This window comes from Anabrus simplex, chromosome 7, assembly GCF_040414725.1.
Source record: "Anabrus simplex isolate iqAnaSimp1 chromosome 7, ASM4041472v1, whole genome shotgun sequence".
NCBI classification, from domain to species: domain Eukaryota; kingdom Metazoa; phylum Arthropoda; class Insecta; order Orthoptera; family Tettigoniidae; genus Anabrus; species Anabrus simplex.
The window spans coordinates 80,010,038-80,029,304 of NC_090271.1; the positions used below are offsets into that span (position 1 = coordinate 80,010,038).

General features: G+C 38.1%; 1 protein-coding gene across 1 annotated transcript in view; it reads right to left on the reverse strand.

Moving 5' to 3' along the window:
- LOC136877268 (succinate dehydrogenase [ubiquinone] flavoprotein subunit, mitochondrial) overlaps positions 1-19,267 on the reverse strand; it is a 133,638-nt gene that overhangs the window by 102,950 nt on the left and 11,421 nt on the right. Inside the window, exon 2 of the mRNA XM_067151177.2 lies at positions 3,273-3,359. Within this exon, the coding sequence (XP_067007278.1) occupies positions 3,273-3,359 (87 nt within the window). The remainder of the gene's footprint in view (positions 1-3,272; positions 3,360-19,267) is intronic.

Here is a 19,267-nt window from a genome sequence, read left to right on the forward strand (position 1 = left end):
TATACAAAACCTAATCAAAACGAAAGCAATGTAAATGTCGTAAGTACTGAACAAAGTTGTGCATCACAATCGAAGATCAGACCTACAGGTGATAGTTGTTTCAGAAGACTGTGACTTACCACATGATAATTTTAACACAATTATTGACACAGATTGTCTTCAGAATTTAATAAATATTGTAGCATGCCCTAGCTAATGCTCTTCCTTGAAGGTTAAGAATTTTGAAAACCAAAGATTTGGATGGGCTGTAGTTCTTGGTTTGGTATGTGAATTGTATGGTTATGAAAGCAAGACAATTTGCTCTTCAAAAAGACAGGAACACGTTCCGGAGGTAAACAGGTGCCTTGTTTATAGCATGAGGTTAGTAGGTTGTGGATAAAGTGATGCCAAAAACTTTGCTTGCGTCATGAACCTCCCTCCCCCACCTCTGCCTAAGGCTTTTAATGAGCATGTGAAAACTATCTTTTGTTGTGTCTTCCTACGCCAAAGAATGCATGAAGTCTACTGCCCAAGAAGTTCTGAGGAAGAAAGGTAAAGAATGTGGTGTTTCCGTAGATGTAACATGGCAGAAACGTGGCTATTCTTCACTGTTTGGTGTATGTACAATATGTGTTGACACAGGCAAAGTTCTAGATGTTAAGATAATGTCCAGAAACTGTATTGGATGTAAGAAGCATTCAAAAGATAAGCATTCCCCATCCTATTTAGGTTGGAAGGCTGATCATGCTGCAATCTGTGCCAAAAATTCCAGTGGGTCTTCACCTAATATAGAACCTCATGGAGCAGCAAAATCAGTCTCGCTCAAGTGAGAGTGGAGGTCTGGAGTATGTAGATCTCTATGGGGATGCGGATTCCAAAAGTTACAAGACAGTGTGTGATTCCAATCCATACAATGGTAAAGAAGTCAAACTGAAATGTGTGGGCCACTACCAAAAGCGTTTAGGAACAGCTCTTACAAAAATTGTACATAACAAAAAGATGGGTGGTAGAGGCAAATTAACTGGGACACTGATGGACAAGTGTCACAATTATTTTGGAATTGCTTTGCATTCCAACTGCAGTTCCAAAAATGATATGACAAATGCTATATGGACAACATTGTATCATTTGACTGCCCATAAAGACAGGCCTTCCCATCACAGGTGCCCTATAGGAACAGACAATTGGTGTTCATACTAACGAGCCAAAGCTGGAAATCTACTTGACAATTATAAGCATAAAGCAGGAATACCACTAGAAGTCCTACATGCAATGAAGCTTGTGTATAAAAGGCTCTGTGATCCAAAAATGTTATCAAAATGTATTCATGGTTTGACTCAAAATACCAATGAGTCATTCAATGCTACGGTATGGAAGAGGTGTAGAAAATATACATATGTGGGGCTGTCCACTCTCAAACTGGGTGTCATGGATGCTGTTTTACACTTTAATTGTGGAAAAAAGGTTGAAATAGAGGTTTTCAGAAATATGAAGATTGTGTCTGGTATGTACTCGGCATCAGGAGTTTCACAAGCTGATGAGACATGTGTATGCAGAAGTCAACTTCAGAGCACTGCTGAACAAAGACAGCGAAGGAGGTACCTCAGAGGAAGAAGAAAGCTGAAAGAGGACAAGAAACTTGAAGAGGAAGGTCCCACCTAAGCAGCAGGAGAATTCTAATACTTTCAGGTAAAAAGAAAGAGGTCTAATCATAATACAAAACTTTAAACTTAATTTACTCAAAACTAAGAATGTTTTCCTTTCGGGTTCAAACAGCAATAAGTCTAGTTCTAATTCAGATATCTACCTCAAGAAGGTCTCAAATTGAAGATAATTTAGGAATGTCCTGTACTAGGACTGAGGAAAAAATATGTCCCCGTTCAAAAGCTTGAGTATGAAGAAATGAAAAATTATTCTTGAAATTTTGTATTTTTGAAAGAATGTGTTATAATTCTTTGTGTAATCATGATAAACTAATACATTTAGTAGGGGACATCAAGAACACTAATAATAGTTCGGCAAAAAAACATATGAAAATAAATGCACTTTTGTAGTTGCCAGGTAGTCTAAAAAAAGTGCCATTTTTTACCAAAAAATCTTGGACACCCCTTAAATTATAAATTGGGAAAACTGATAGCATAACAGTCTTCATTTACCTTCCTGTTAACTACAAACAAAATTTTTTTTTTTTTTTTTAGCTATGGGCTTTACGTCGCACCGACACAGATAGGTCTTATGGCGATGATGGAATAGGATAGGCCTAGGAGTTGGAAGGAAGCGGCCGTGGCCTTAATTAAGGTACAGCCCCAGCATTTGCCTGGTGTGAAAATGGGAAACCATGGAAAACCATTTTCAGGGCTGCTGATAGTGGGATTCGAACCTACTATCTCCCGGATGCAAGCTCACAGCCGCGCGCCTCTACGCGCACGGCCAAATCGCCCGGTCAAACAAAATTTTAAAAGTTTTGGTAAAAATTATGGATTTTTAAATGAAACATATATGAATACCTTAATTGGTTGCAACAAGCAAAGAGTTGCATGGAAGATGCTTCTATTTCCATTTTCAAACCAATACTAAAACTTGAACAACATCTAAACATTTTTTTTTTTTTTAATGCAATGGAACATAGTGCGTAACGTTGTTTAGGTAGATGTTGTCAAAGGCTTAAAACTAGTCACTGATTCTGTAAATGGCCCATTGATTATTGCAGCTTAGATGGAGATGCAGATTACGACATGCATCACCTATGATTGCTGGCTGAAAGAACACCAGAAACTGAAAATCTACTGCAACATCATCCATCCTCTTGCACTCTCAATCAACTAGGCATCGCGGAGGTAGTCAGCATCACTTTATTAGCTGTTAAATAACCATAATTAGTGAATATTAAATTAATGGCCAGTATATGTTATACATACCACAGTGGTGTATCTTTACAAGGTACAAAGGGCATTCATTTACTTATCTGTTTTTAGTTTTTTAGTTTATGAATGCACTGAACTATGTGCATCATTATCATTATTCACAACACGAACTTAGTTACTGTGCTCAGCATACCAAATGGCTGATGTCTTTTATGGTTTAATTTCTATAAACAGTGAAACGCTTTGTGTTTCTATCATAATTTCAACTATTCAGTTTGTGACAGTGAATTGATTTACGTTAAATTCCTTTAGGAAATAATTTTTTTTAACTACCACATACCTTTCCAATGTACAGCCCCCAAACTATGACGATCTTAGCTGCCAGTGTTAGGCCTAATAGAATGCAGAAGATCCTCAGGAAACCCTTACCTGGTCGGAAACCTTAGCTTCGCTCCGCTTTCCATCAACAGTGAAATGGATCTTCCTAGCAGCAATACAAGTTCGACTGACGTTATTCTAAAAATAATAAACAAACATTTGATAAAATACCAAGATACCCTAAAAATTCAAAAATCTGATGTCAAGATTACAAAAACCATTCTCACCAATTATTCAAAATCATTATAGTTTCCTTTTACAAATGGCATGTGGAGACTGAGTAGTAAACTGGTTTCACCACTAGTCCCCACTAATCAACCTGGACATACCAACAGGTTAAAGGAATGCAAAAGAATTTGACAGAATACAGGATGTTATAATTTATTAGAGTTTACCATTCATTCATTAACGTTCAATAGCTTGAAGTTGTTTTGAAAATGGAAGAGAACTGGAACTTATAAACTACACATCAGTAACATCATTCCTAAATGTACCATAAATAGTTGTTATTTCTACTAAAATAGACCTTTGGGTCTCCCAAGTTTTTTTATTCCCTCCTCTTAATGTAAGATAACAGTGTATATCATTTAATACATCTCTCTCTTCCAGGTGCGAGTCAGTTTTGTGACATTTAACCTCTTTACATCCTTGTATGTACAATATAGTCCTTCACTATAGAGTGTATAACTCTAACAACCACTCAAGGAGACATGCGGATGACTGCAATGTACACTTCCCAACAAAAATTTAGAATCAGTATCAATCTTTGTACACTTCGTACTGTGATATGGTCTTTCAAAAGTAAATATTTCTTTTCTTACTCTTTAAAATACATTTGTCCAATACACACTTGCATAGTTCTAATATCCCAGATTTACAACAATTTATGGTGAATATTTTCATTTAAACTCATTCTATAGGCTCCGTGCTTATAGCAATGTGTTGCTGTGGCTGGATACTACGAGAACTACTTAGAGGCATGTTCATCAACAATTGACTGTAAGGATGTACATGCGATGTTTACATGCATTTATTCAATCATTTTATAGTGCTGTCTTTAGATTACTATTTTTTAATGCAATAAAGTTCCGGCAGAACTATGTGCTTACTACAGTATTGGCTGCATTAATAGATACTGTAATACAGAACTTTCTTCATGATCTAGCAAAACTGATTTCAAAAGATGGTGAATCTTAGCAGTAAATCGCAAGAAGTAATTCAGTTGAAATATTTTAATTAATAGGCCTGCAAAATAACTCTTTATGAAACTTATTTTAATTTCTTTACAAATAGGTTAAAAATTACAAACAAATGTTTATAGCAATATTATATTTGCAAAGTAAGCTGCAGTAGGCCATCTTTTTTTTAGCACACTAGTAGACACACTGTTATAGTCTATAACCATGGTATCATTGATAGGCAGTATTATCTTCACATACAGTCCACAGATGTTAACCAATAGCGTAAGGGGAAACTGAAAAGAAACTTCTTTTCTTCCTATAAAACCCCAGTCTATTCAGAGATCTTTACATGACATGCATATCAAAACATGATCCTGAACAATTAGACTCTAAATATGAAGTTTGGTTGAGATATAATCAAATAGTGGGGGGGGGGGGGGGGGAATGAAAATTTCTTTTATTCCTAAAACCCCCCAGTCTATTCTGCGATTTTAAATGGTATGTATATCAAAACCTCTTCCTGGATGATCAGACTCTAAATATGAAGTTTGCTAGAAATATAGTCAATAGTGTAAGAGAAAATTGAAAAAAAAAACTCTTCAGGTCTTCCTATAAACCCCAGCCCGTTCAATGGTTTTTAAACAATATGCATATTAGAACCTGCTCCTGGATGAGTAGACTATAAACATGAAGTTTGGTTGAGATATAATCAATAGTGAAAGGGAAAATTGAAAAAAAAACTTCTGGTCTTCCTATAAACCCCCAGTCTGTTGAGTGATTTTTAAATAATATGTATATTTAAGCCTGCTCCTGGATAAGTACTCAAAATATGACATTTGGTCGAAATGTAATCAATAGTGTCAGAGAAAATTCCTGTAAACCCCCAGTCTGTTTGGTGATTTTTAAATGATATTCACATCAAATCCTGGCCCTGAATGAGTGGACTCTAAATATGAAGTTTGGTCGATATATAATCAATAGTATAAAAGAAAAGAAAACTGAAAAAATATCTTCTGGTCTTTCTTTAAAACCCCAGTCTGTTCAGTGATTTTTAAAAGATATGCATATTGGAACATGCTCCTGAAGGAGAGACTCATGAAGTTTGGTCGACATACAATCAATAGTGTAAGGAAAAAACTGAAAAAAAGAACTCTTCAAGTCTTCTCATAAACCCCCAGTTCTATTCCGTGATTTTTAAATGATGTGCATGTCAAACCTGTTCCTGGATGAGTAGACTCCAAATATTAAGTTTGGTTGAGATCTATTCAGCTATTTACCCATGATGGTGGAACAAACACACAAACAGATGCGAAAGCCTCTGCCTTTTTTTCAGAAAATTTGGCAAAATAAATAACATTACAAACAGCAGACCCCCAAGAATTTTATTTGTAAGATAATCATTCATGGGCAACTTTGAGCGATTTTGATTTTTTTTTTTTTTTTCTCTCCTCGTGCTAAGTTTGTTCGATAATGCACATGCAGTTTCAAAATCAGGAATTTCAACTGGTCCAACATCAAGCCTCTGCCTTTTTATCAGAAAAAGTTCTAATTTGCTACCCTTGTTAAATTCCCACGTTTGAGATGCAAGGGCAAGGCCATTCACACTATAAACAAAGAACGACATATTTCGTTCTTTGTAGTGTGTATTTTTAATCCTTGTTAAATAGTGTATTTTCTACAGGTTTAGATTGAACTAGATTGAACTTGTGTGTTCGACAGACTGAAAAGATTTTAAGTTACATTTAACTGAGTCGACAATGGAAAGGTATGGCTTCCTTCTTGACAAAACATTCACAGGGTTGATTAGTTCTGAGTGAACTACATAAATAACTGAAATATGCTTACATTTCTCTCACAGAGAGCATTCACAGGAACAATTAATCGCCACCCTAGCAGCATTCACCTCCGCTAACATGTTATCGTATTAGAAATAGGTCAAAACTATTTTTTACTCCATTGTTATTTCCTGCGAGCTGTTTTCTTTGTAAATATGACCACTTTCTGCAAGATTGGAAGAATTAGGCTGATAGCTGTCATATAAAACACTCTGAAATCCCACTGTTATTATTTAGTCGGCCACTGCAACACACGGTGAGACTGCAGCAGACTACGCAGCAGCACACGATAACTTACGATGTTTGCCACACGGAGCACAGCAGTGAGTTTCTCCCATTAACGCACGGAGCCTATAATCAGAAAAGTGAACTCTTATTAGCAAAGTGTTGATAACCTTCCATGTATCAACTATCCACATCTCTGTAATAACTAGTTCCTTCCTTTCAAGTGTGCTTATAACGATCATCATAACTGACCATCTTCAGTTGCCTGCAGGTGGTAAACAAGTAGTCTCCACTTGTGTGTGTCTAGGCACGTCTCTTCCTATTGGATTGCTGCCAAACCAGCCCTCGCCGTTCCTCCACATCTAGCCTGAGATGATCAAACCACATTTTCCTTTGTCTACCCCTAGCTCTCTTGCCTTCGACCCAAATTTCCAGCCACTTTCTTTGTGGTTACAATCATTTTAAGTGGCCAAACCACCTTAGCCTAGGGCCTGTTCCATGAATGAACTTTGCAACTTTTCACTTTGCACTTTTTAGTTCAGATTTTGTTCCACCATCACTTTTCAGATTTAGCTTGCGAAGTGAAAAGTTAGGAATCTTTTCTCTTTTCAAGCCCGTTATGTTCCCTCATTGGTACAGAAATGTGAAGTGCAAGGAAATGAAGTGAAAAGTTTTCAGAAATCTTGCAAAGAGATGATTCCCTCTTCATCTGTTAATTAACAAGTATGTACACTAATTTCTTGGCGTAGAATTTGGTTTAGTGATATTGTATACACATGTTACGATGAGAGCTTTTGTTATCAAGTGAGGACAGTGATGAAGATTCCAACAAGAGAACGTACCAAGACAGGATTAATTTTCATAACCTCATTTCGACTGAATTTCGCGAGTGTTTTCATATTACCCCAACACAGCCGACTATATTCTTGAAATGATAAGTCGTTTATTGAAAGATGCAACAAAAAGAAGTCAATCCCTTTCCAAAAATGAACAAATTCTTATTTGCTTACAATGGTTAGGAAATGGTGCCCACCTGCACGGTGTAGCAGCAATGCATGGGACATCAAAATCAATTATTTGCAGTACTGTTACCAAAGTCGTAGATATTATAGGAAATGTAATATTTCCTAACATAGTATGTTGGCCTGCGAATCCACATAATACAGCGACGGAATTTCTAATGAAGGGTGAATTTCCTTCTGTGTGTGGATGTGTTGACGGTACTCTTCTTACTATTGATGCTAGTCATCATTTGAGAGGTTATTTCTAAAGTTGCCAAAAAGGATGTCCAGTTTCTCCTTGACAACTTCCAGCACAGCCAGCTTCTTGTAATAATCTTTCTTTCCCATGATCAAAACATTTAAACTAACGGTACCACAATTATACCGTCAAGTTGTCCGACTCGTTGGCTGAATGGTCAGCGTACTGGCCTTCGGTTCAGAGGGTCCCGGGTTTGATTCCCGGCTGGGTCGGGGATTTTAACCTTCATTGGTTAATTCCAATGGCCCGGGGGCTGGGTGTCTGTGCTGTCCCCAACATCCCTGCAACTCACACACCACACATAACACTGTCCTCCACCACAATAACATGCAGTTACCTACACATGGCAGATGCCGCCCACCCTCATCGGAGGGTCTGCCTTACAAGGGCTGCACTCGGCTGGAAATAGCCACAAGAAATTATTATTACCATCAAGTTCGCTGCAAAAAATAAAGCATTAAAAACATGGAGTTTGCCCATGGAATAAACTTGATTGGATCACTCATTCGCAAAGACTTTTCACTTTGCGAAGAAATTGCAAAATAAAACCTAGATCACGGTGGAACAGAAAGACTTTGAAAGAATTGAAAAGTGAAAAGTGCAAAGTTGAAAAGTTGCAAAGTTTGTTTGTGGAACAGGCCCATGGTCATAGAAAGGTTTCACTTAAAGACTGATTAGCTTTGACCAGCTGACTTATCATTTGATCTATACCTCTAATAACGAAAGTTGGAGGTCCATTTACTGCCAGCCGTGGCGGGATAAAGGGAGTGGGGGTATGGTTACCATGGAAATGAGGGTGGGGCGACTGCGGTTGCCATGGAGATAAATCTCCTGGCCAGCTCGTCTTGCTGGGAGTTGCCAAACCTCTCACTTCACTTCTGAGTTAGATCTTGTCGCAAGCAGTTCAGTGCGAGTGGCATTCTATTTGCGATCACTGTAAAATTATCAGCAGCCTCTCAGGTTTTTCCAACGTCAATGCAGCAAGGGGACTGCTAATTAGGGTGTACCCCACACAACTGCGTGATAACGATTCTCCCATCCCGTACTCTCTCTCTTGAACATTTTTTGAGGTAATATTAGTCTATACTTTTTAACATACTGTAATTGTTCAGACATCCATTGCTGACGTAGCTTTTGTTATGCTATCTGCGTGCTTACTTATGACATGCAGGTCAGTGAGACGAAGAAAGGCAAGCCTTCTACTTTATGTAATGGATACTCTTACAGAAATTTACGGAAAAGTCAGGGACGTTTGGCGACATGGGTTTGATTTACCGCTGGATTTACGTCGCAACGACACAGATAGGTCTTATGGCGACAATGGGATAGGAAAGGCTTGGAGTGGGAAGGAAATGGCCGTGGCCTTAATTAAGGTACAGCCCCAGCATTTGCTTGCTGTGAAAATAGGAAACGACGGAAAACCATCTTCAGGGCTACCGACAATGGGATTCAAACCCACTATTTTCCAAGTGCAATATAATCTCTTCGCGCTATCATTATAGAATTTTTTTTCCAACTTATTTTAATTTAAACCTTTTTTTAAACATTAAGTTCTGGAATCTTGTACATCTAATCCGAGCGTACAGACAAAAATTCTAATTTTATTTATATAGGTGAAAGTGGGCTGAGTGGCCGCAAAACGCGCTACGGCTATGGAGCCAAGCTCTGCATTCGGGAAACGCGTGGGTTCAAATCCCACCATCGGACGTTCTCAGAATAGTTTTCTGTGGTTTAATATTTTCACTTTCAGGCAAATGCCAGTACAGTTCCTATCCATAGGACAGAGCTGCGTCCTCGCATCCCTTACCCAATTTCATTCACCATAACACATTTTGTCTTCATTAGCTCCTCAACTGAGTTTTGTGCCAGGAAGGGTATCTGGTCGCAGAAACATGCTGTATAAATTAATCTTATCTCATCTCATCCCGACCCAATATCAAGAAACGAGACTGAGGGGTAGACATACATTCAGACAGAGGAAAGTAGGCTAATTATATTTTGAGCAGCTGCTTACTTAACGTCTCAGTATGAATATTTGAACAGTTTGAGCATTATGTAAGCATCAATTTAATATTAATATTGCCCCCTATTGTATAAGAAAGTGTAAGTTAACTGTTAAGTATGAGATGAGCTACAATTGCTTCAAAAAGGGTAGCACTGTCGAAGAAGTTAAGTGTTACAGCAAAATGCTTTGTTTTGAAATTGGAAAGTGTAAAATTCAACGGTTTTAATACACCCATCTTTTGTCCTACTTCTTAAAACTCATTTAACTGCGTTTACACCCACAACCATCTGGTAACTCTAAATAAAAGGTTTATTTGAGTCCTGTTTATTCTCTGTCAGTTCCAATATAAACGCATCAGTCTCAAACGGTAAATATAAGTAATTTAACGAGTTTCAACATACGATTTGTAAGAATCCCAGTTTCGCCAGTTACTTGAGGGATGTCTTCCTACACCAGTCCTTCAGTAAGGAATTCCCTCACAGCAACATGACTGACTGTATGTCACCGATAAGAGTGATCGCAAATGGGACAACACTGCCTGGCCAGGTAGTCGACAATAGATCACAGCAGTCAGAATGAACGAGGGAACAAGTGAGCCAGAAGCGAGGGTTAAGAGAAAGGAATGCTGGAATGTGGCAACATCGTGAAATGGTACGTGCAATGCTCCTCCCTCCAACCCTAGGTGTCAGATACCAACTTTAGTTATTAGAGGTTTAGTTTTTTGTACTTAATGGTAATGTGGTCCTATTTGGACTGTGCAGTGATCTCAGCATGGCATCAATTATTTCGAGACCACACTGCCTAAATATCTGAAATGATCCATTTTATCAAGCTTTTCTCCATCACCTTCTTACCTGACTAACACCAACTTACTTGGAGATCAAATTATTTAAACACATTATTCCAGACATCATTTAATTTCTGCTGTACTTCTGCTTGTCTTATCCCATTTCACTACATCATCTGCAAAGGTAAAGACCTGAAGCTGTCATCGTTGGTCGTCTCTTTGACCAATTTCATTATCCCGTTTATTAAGAGCAATGAATAATAACGGGGATAAAACGCTTCCTTGCTGTACTCCACACCTAGTCACAAACAAGTCTGAACTAAAGATGGGATAATCAAATACAAAATATGTAATTGCTTATTTTTCGTTTATTTAACTATTTTTCCATTAGATTATAATCTAATAATTATTTTTCGTTTAGGAGATTTTCCATTTGATAATTTTTTGTTTATTTGAATATTTTTTCCATTTGATTATTTTCTGATTATTCATTCAAAACTCCATTTGAAGGAATGAGGCAATCAAATGGTGAATGCTCTTGAAATAATTGAATGAAAACTTATCCAAATGCCATCAGCTCATCAATCTCATCACGGGGAAATTAAAATTACCTATTTCCATTCCCTTACAAGACGTGTGTGGGTGGAAGGATCGGTCTCCGATAATCCTTCCCAAAATAATACGAACTCGTACTCCACACATGTGAATGGGTCATGCACTCAGATGCCGTTACTTAAAATGCATAGATTAATATACTGCAACATGTGCCCATGTGATTACACGAAGCACAATGCCAGTGTTGACTACTTGATTCACCAAATTTATAGTCATAAATTAAATTTTGCCAGAATTTTCTCTAAATGACTATGCTGCTAGTTGCTATCTTTGAAATTCTGTCGCTAAATGACTTAGACTCCAAATTATGATATTTTGTAATAGTAGTTCTTTCCCCAGCAAAGAAAATGTGTGAGTGGTATAAGCACCTCATGTGGGAGGACCCCTTATCTATGCCACTGACGTAAATACAAGGATAGGAACATATACATGGATAAACACAAAGTCAGTTTAGTATGGGAAGAGAAAACACTAGAAAGGAAGGATAGAACAAATAAGAAAACAAAAAAGGAAAACAACAACAAACTCGATGTTCTCAGAGAGAGAGAGAGAGAGAGAGAGAGAGATTTATTACAGAGATAAATCGTCCATCCTCCAACGAGGGTGACTATTTGGATACGGAATACAATCTGGTTACAATTACTAACATCAAAATGTGGAAATTTATGAATATTAATTCTGTTATTGTAATCTCTTTTAGGGAAGGAGTATTAATCATGTTCCGAGGTACAGATGGAAATGCATATATGAATAGTAATAACAATAGAAATAATAAAACACATTTTAAACAGAGGTTTTTGCAATTTTTAAAATATTTAATTATGTTTTAGTATCTATAACAAGGAGCAGAATCTGTAGAGTCTCCCTAAGAATCTGTATTACTCTTTCGCACAATGAATATTCCAAATTTTGAAAGTAAGGTTTATGTCTCTCGCTCTGAATAGCATGCCTCTGACAGTCTATCAATTGACAGGTATGTTGTACTTTGCTGACAGGGAGTATGAGTTTCTATAGGAACTTGGAAAAGGCATATCTGGCTAGGCATACCTATGTACAGTGTCACCTTCCACCCGAAGAGCAGTAGTATACCGGACACAGTACACAAGGTCTGCCAGTCAACGTCACTTGCTGGATGAGTTACAGTCCCAGCAGCTGGCAACTGCGACTTCATCTGTTCTATTACATGTAACAAGCTTTTAACAGCTTCATTTCAGATAACCAATGAAAAAAGATGAAATTTGGATTTAAAGTGAATTCAAATTTCTCTACAAGACAAAAGTTCACTTAAACTCAAAACTTTAAAAGGCACACCTCAAAGCCCCGTTGGCATTGGACCCCAAGTGAATGGGACTCTTACCAAAAACACCTAAACATTAAACTTAACCCTATTTTAAATTTAAAACAAAGTAATTTGGACAAGAAATTAAGAGCCCTATGTAAACAACGTGAAGTTCCTCCTAATATTTCTTCTAAATCAAGGGAGAACACAACAATAGAAACCCTTTTCCATCCACCCATTAAGAATTTATCTCACGTTCCCTTCAATATAACAGAAGAAACTACCCTTAGTAACAGACCTAAACATAATTGGCCACATTCTAATAAATTAAAAGAAAAGATACATACAGCTGCAGAAACAGAACAATCAGTACAAAAATTACCCCTAGACCAACATGAATATACACGGTTTGAAATTAGAAAGAAACTAAAGGATGTCTTAGTCAACTCTAGTAGAAAAGATTAACCTAAACATACTAATAATAGACATTTCAAAGAACTTAAACGAAAGATTCAAGATAATCTTATAGTTACAAAGGCCAATAAGGGTAATGTTACAATCATTATGGACAAAACTCAATATAATGAAAAAATAGAACTATTCTTCTCAGAAAGCAATATTTCAATAGTTAAGAAATCCCACTAATGGACTCCAAAAAAAGTTGGAAAAAAATAAGTGAAAAACATATTTCTAATGAATGATTACGGTTGGGAAATATGGAAAAACTGAAAAAGATAAGAGAAAGCAAAATAAAAGTATGGAAATTCAAAGACAAAAATGTACAGGAAGATTTTCAGGAGAGATTGAAGCAACAAATCCCAGTTACTGAAGTGGAAAATGCTGAAGAGGAGTGGGCCAATTTTAAAAAGGCATTTGTTAGTGCAGCAGAGAGTGCATGTGGCAGAACACATACAAGAGTAAAAGAAAAGGAGACACCATGGTGGAATTAGGAAGTGAGGAAAGTTGTGAAAGAAAAGAAGACAGCCTGGCGAGAATGGAACCGAGATCAAACAGAAGAAAGCAAAAGGATGTATCTCAACAGCAAACGGAGATATAAGAATGTGGTAGGAGAAGAAAAGAAGAAGAGTTGGGAAGAATTTACACACACAAAAAAGGAAGTGGTTGTAAGTGGCAGTAAAAGGATGCTGTATGGACTTATAAGAAGTAAGAGGACAGAAAGAGTCATCACAAAGCTAGTGAAAAAGGAAGATGGAAAATTGTTAACACACTCAGAAAAGATAAAGAGAAGATGGAAGAAGTATTTCGATAAGCTATTGAATGTGAACAATTGTACAGGGGAGACAGAAGCAATATAGTGTGAGGACTCAACAACAGAGGATGATATAACAATGCTGGAGGTGGAGTTAGTGGTACAAAAGATGAAGATGGGGAAAAGTAACAGGCATGGATGAAATCAGTGTGGAAATGATAAAGGCTGCCGGACCTGTTGGTATATAACGGTTGGACTGACTACTTAAGTGTACGTGGAAACACAAATGTGTACCAGAAGACTGATTAAAAAAAAAAAAGGATAATAATACCAGTGTTTAAGAACGGGGACAGGAAAGTTTGTGGTAACTATAGAGGAATCACTCATATCGAGGTAGTTAAAATACTGGAAAGGATATTAGAAAGAAGAATGAGAAGAAAGATTGAAAGAGAGTTACAAGAGGAACAATATGGTTTCAGGAGTGGAAGATCTACAGTGGACCCAATTTTTAGCATGAGACAGCTGATGGAAAAGAACTGGGAATATGGAAAGGATCTGGTCATGACTTTCATAGATATAGAAAAGGCATATAATAGTGTCCTCAGAGAGAAGGTTTGGGAAACCATGGTTAAAAACAGACTCAGAAGCAAGCAATGTACAACAACTGTGTTACCGAGCTTGATAGCTGCAGTCGCTTAAGTGTGGGCAGTATCCAGTATTCGGGAGATAGTAGGTTCGAACTCCACTGTCGGCAGCCCTGAAAATGGTTTTCCGTGGTTTCCCATTTTCACACCAGGCAAATGCTGGGGCTGTACCTTAATTAAGGCCACGGCCGCTTCCATCCCACTCCTAGCTCTTTCCTATCCCATCGTCGCCATAAGACCTATCTGTGTCGGTGCGATGTAAAGCAACTAGGAAAAAAAAATCCAACTGTGTTAGCAGAGTACTGACCCCAATTGGAAAGACAGAATGGTTTAGGAATAAGACTGGACTAAGACAGGGGAGTATGCTGTCGCCTCTATTGTTTATTATGGTCAGAAGTATGATAGAAAAGACAAAGAAAGACAGAGTGAGAAATGATGTTAGGAAGGAAGTTGGGATAGGCAAGCTAAATGAGAGAGCTGAAAAGGATAAACTAAGGTGGTTTGGACGTGTAAAGAGGATGGAGGAGAATAGAATTCAAGACAGATGCTGGAGGCAAAGTGGGAGGGCAAGAGAGTAAGAGGAAGACCTAGAATAAGGTGGATTGAATCAGTGGAGAGTGGCATAAGGAGACAAAATTTAGACTGGGACAAGATCGTGGAAGAGGAATAGTGGAAGGAAAGAGGAAGATGGAGAAATGCCATAAATACCCCGACCTGGCAGGAGCTGAATAAGGGGAAATGATTAAAATGATTCTAATGAATGCTAAAAAGCTGTTCAATATGAAACCAAGACTTCCTACTGCTAGAGCAATGCTAAAAATACATAAACCAGGGGTACCCATTACACCTATTATAGAGGCCGATGACCTAAGATGTTAGGCCCCTTTAAACAACAAGCATCATAATCATCATCATCAGACATATTATAAACTAGCTGATGTACCCGTGCTTCGCTACGGAATTCCACATTGTATACAGAATTGTAGGTTACGTAGAGTACACGTTGTGAGCAAGACTGTATTAAATTGCATAGCTCTTAACGTTACCCTGGAAACGCGACAGAGAAATCACCAAACGTACTTTCTCATATAGAGACTGCGTTAGGGAATTTTCATTGTAATGGTAGGCCCGCTTGCCTACCATCAGTTACAATCAGGTTGAAGAATTGGATTATAATGGCAGACACTCACTCTCCACCTGCCTTTTTACATCCTCAGAAAGACTGTCTTAGTGGTTTTCCCAACTGAAATGAACATAGGTCAATACAATGACATCAGTAGGAATGGCGCGAGTAAGAGACAAAATGATTTCACATGAAACACTATCAAATGAAAAACCACACATTTTCTCACTTTTAATGAACAGTCCTACACTGCCAGTCTAACAGTCCAAAGTTCCAGAGCTGGAATGACCAGGCCGCAGACAGCCGTGATCCGTGAACACACCTTTTTTCGGAGCGGGGGTGTCGAATAGTGGAGAGTCCCAGAGCAAAAGCTATGCCCTTTTACTAATCTGTTTCCTAGGAGTATCCGATGAGTCGGAAAATCTCAATTCACTACACTGGCGGCGGAAAAATCTATCTGGCTTGCAGGTAATTTTTTCCTCCAAGCCAGAGGAGAAACCCCCTCTTCACTGCTAATTTTGAATAAAATGAATGTAGAATTTAATAAAAGTGAAGAGGAAGAAACTCTTTTAAAGAAACGGCTCTTTTCAGGGTTGAATTTTGAGTTATTTAGTGAATTGTGGTGCTATAATTTGGAATATGCCTAAATTGTAATTTTAGACCAGGTCATACTACTACTACTACTAAGTGAGCCTATGCCTTAAATATGCACACTGCTCATTCAAAACAGCGCGTCAGAGTAGGGATCGAATAGCTGGAATCATATGATGAACCCGTGAGTTATGTACCAGCAGTACGGTATCAGAAAATGTATGAACCAGAGGAATGACATGCTAAAGAATAAAGTTTTCTAACTCCCCAGCTATTTCCCGCCAATCTTCAGTCAGGCTGTTATACTCGGTACACAGCAGTAAGCCCATCTATCGGAGTTGAGCGGCAGTATAAGAGACAAAGAACATCACCACAAACAATGGTCAATGTAATGTTATTGTAGATCAATGTTATGCGCTTTCTATATTGTAGGCCTTCACATTTAGTTTTCTTCCGATTCTGAAATACCACTTATAGTCGGTACAGTAAAATTGAATAAAACATAAATGGTCGGAAAATGTATTCTCTATAACTTTTGTTCTGTAGTACCTTTCAACTGAAGTTTTACATAGTATTCCCCGCCCAGCTACTCATTCCTGCCACCCAGCTGACAAAAATTTCTGGGGAGAACACTGTAGTGTATATCACGACATATTTATTGTTTACACTCAAGTAACTAGATGTTCCCACAATAAAAACACACAAGAATGAAAATTGATCAACCACGAGTTTGCCAATTTAGTTTCGCTGGTGCTCGCATGGGGCAAGATGTTACCTCAATCAGCTTTTTCTCACTGCTGGAAACGTACAGAAACCCGAAGATTTATGACAAATAGCTCTGGAGGGGCTACACAATGTCCTTGAAAGGGATACAGCAGCCCAAATTAAAATTAATGATAGAAAAAAATTGACAGGCATTTTCCAAGGGTTGGGGTAATTTATTACCCCACATGGGTACTGGAGGGTTAAGGAAAATACTGACGTCAAGTGCTATCCCATCTCAAATTACCAGGCCATGCAGAACAGTAAACTAGTAATTTCAGCTTTGGTACTTAGAAGTGTAAGAAAAACTTGTTTAGCTGCTTTGGAAACTGCCTTGGAAAGACTGAAAAATGAAGGCTCAAAAGAAGCCACACAAAGAAATACAGGGTCCTTTTTATGGCTGGTTCCGTGCATCAGGGGAACATGCATGGAAGGCGACAGCGCGGCCGGGTGACTCATTTGCTGAAAGATACATTGCTTCATCATGACCAGCTAAGATGATCTAATGCAGCACGGCAGCGATAACCATTGCTTCACAGCAAGAGTTCAGTTCAACATCTACAGTACTGGTAGCGTGTTCAATGTGTTCGCTTTAAAATAGCATAGTTTCTGTAGTAATACTAGTCATGTGTTTAACGAGTGATGTATACAGTATACAGCGTGGATTCATTGTGTTGTGCTACGTGAAGCATTCTTCTTATACAGTATGCCGCTTTTGATTCATTCGCAAATTTCCTGGCATCCTCCCTCCCCATAGGAGTACGGTACGTAAATTAGTAAAGAAGTTCCGCACCACCGGGTCCATTCTTAACAAGAAATCATGCAGGAGACAAACCGTTTTAACAGAGGAAAAGCTTGATGAAATAGGAGCTATCTTGGAAAGAACTCCAACAAAATCCCTGTCGCATCTCACTGTACAAGCTAATGTGTAATTTTCTGCCCATAAAGCAACAAAACTGTTAAAAGCAAAACCGTACAAACCCACCCCTGCCCAATATTTAAGAGGACCTGACAGTTTCGCTAGGGTTCGGTATTGTGATGGGGTATGTTGACCCAGAACTTTTATTTTATAGTGATGGAAGCATGGCTACACTTAAGTGGCTATGTAAATAGTCAAAACAATTGCTACTGATGTGCAGAAAATCCCCACCAGTTGTATGTCCATCCACTTCATGATGTAAAAATAGGAGTTTGGTGTGCAATAAGTGCTCGCAGAATTATAGGGCCTATATTTTTCCACGAAACAATAAATGCTCATCAATATATAGACCTCATTCTCAGACCATTCTTTCAAGAGCTGACGGAAGAAGAAAGGAGTAATGGTTACTTTATGCAAGATAATGCGACAGCACACACTGCTAATCAATCTATGGAGGTAATACGGGAAGTTTTCGAAGATCATGTGGTTAATTATCCCCCTAGATCTCCTTATTTAAATCCCTGTGATTATTACCTGTGGGGGATGCTGAAGGAAAAAGTGTATGTGAACAACCCTCACACAAGAGAACTACAAGAGAACATTACACAAGTTATTTCAAACATCACACGGGGTGAGATTTACCGAGTGCCTGCAAACCTATTTATGAGGTGTCAGGCATGTTTGACAGCTGAAGGACAACATTTTGAACATCAAATGTAATGCCAGGTAAGTTTCAGACTAATAGTTTGACTAGAAATATATTTCTAAGTGTGAATTGCCATGGGTAGTGGGGAGAAAAAGCGTGCATTATACCGACTAGCAAACAAGTGTCATTGCGCCAGCTGTGCCGTGCCCTTGGTGGTGCTGCGGAACCAGCTAAAAAAGACCTTGTAGAATAAACTTCTACAAAACCACTGTCTGGAAGAAGGGATCGTACTGGTAGATGGCACAAAGATAAATGCAGGAATTTTGATCGATATGTTGAAGACAGTGGTGAAATGCAACTGCCACAAACTTGATCCTCCTTTTCTTACTGCAAAAGGGAATGAAAGACAACACATTGGAGCACATAGCAGTTTTTTTCTAGAACTAGGGCCAAAGCCATAGAAGAGCTTGAAAAAAATAAAATGATAGCAGCTTTTTTTTCTTTAAACCAACTGATTCATTTCCAGATTTTTAAAAATGTAATTAAGGTCTTCAGTCTGCCAAAACTAACTGAGTAAATAAATTTATAAACTAAAACTGAAAGAGAAAACATACAGCAACAGAATTGAATGGGTGCTCGCAGAAACGGGTTAACCAACAAATTTGGAAAAAATTAGTTATGTGCTGCCATCAATTGCGGAAGGTTCAAAGTATCTTCTGTGAGTTGGGCTAACATGAGGCAATCCTGCGTGATGAGATACAATGCTTTGAATTTTATGCCATTTTATTTAGGCCAATTTTGTTATTGCGAAATTGGGCTAACAGACATTTACGGAGGAGGCCGTAAAGATGGCGTTGTTGCAAATGTAGGTTAGAAAACCTTATCCCCAGCCTTACTAGAGGCTGTGGGTGTTTGTTTTTTGTGCCAGATGAATGGAAGGATTTAGTAAAAAGAGCTAGAGTAA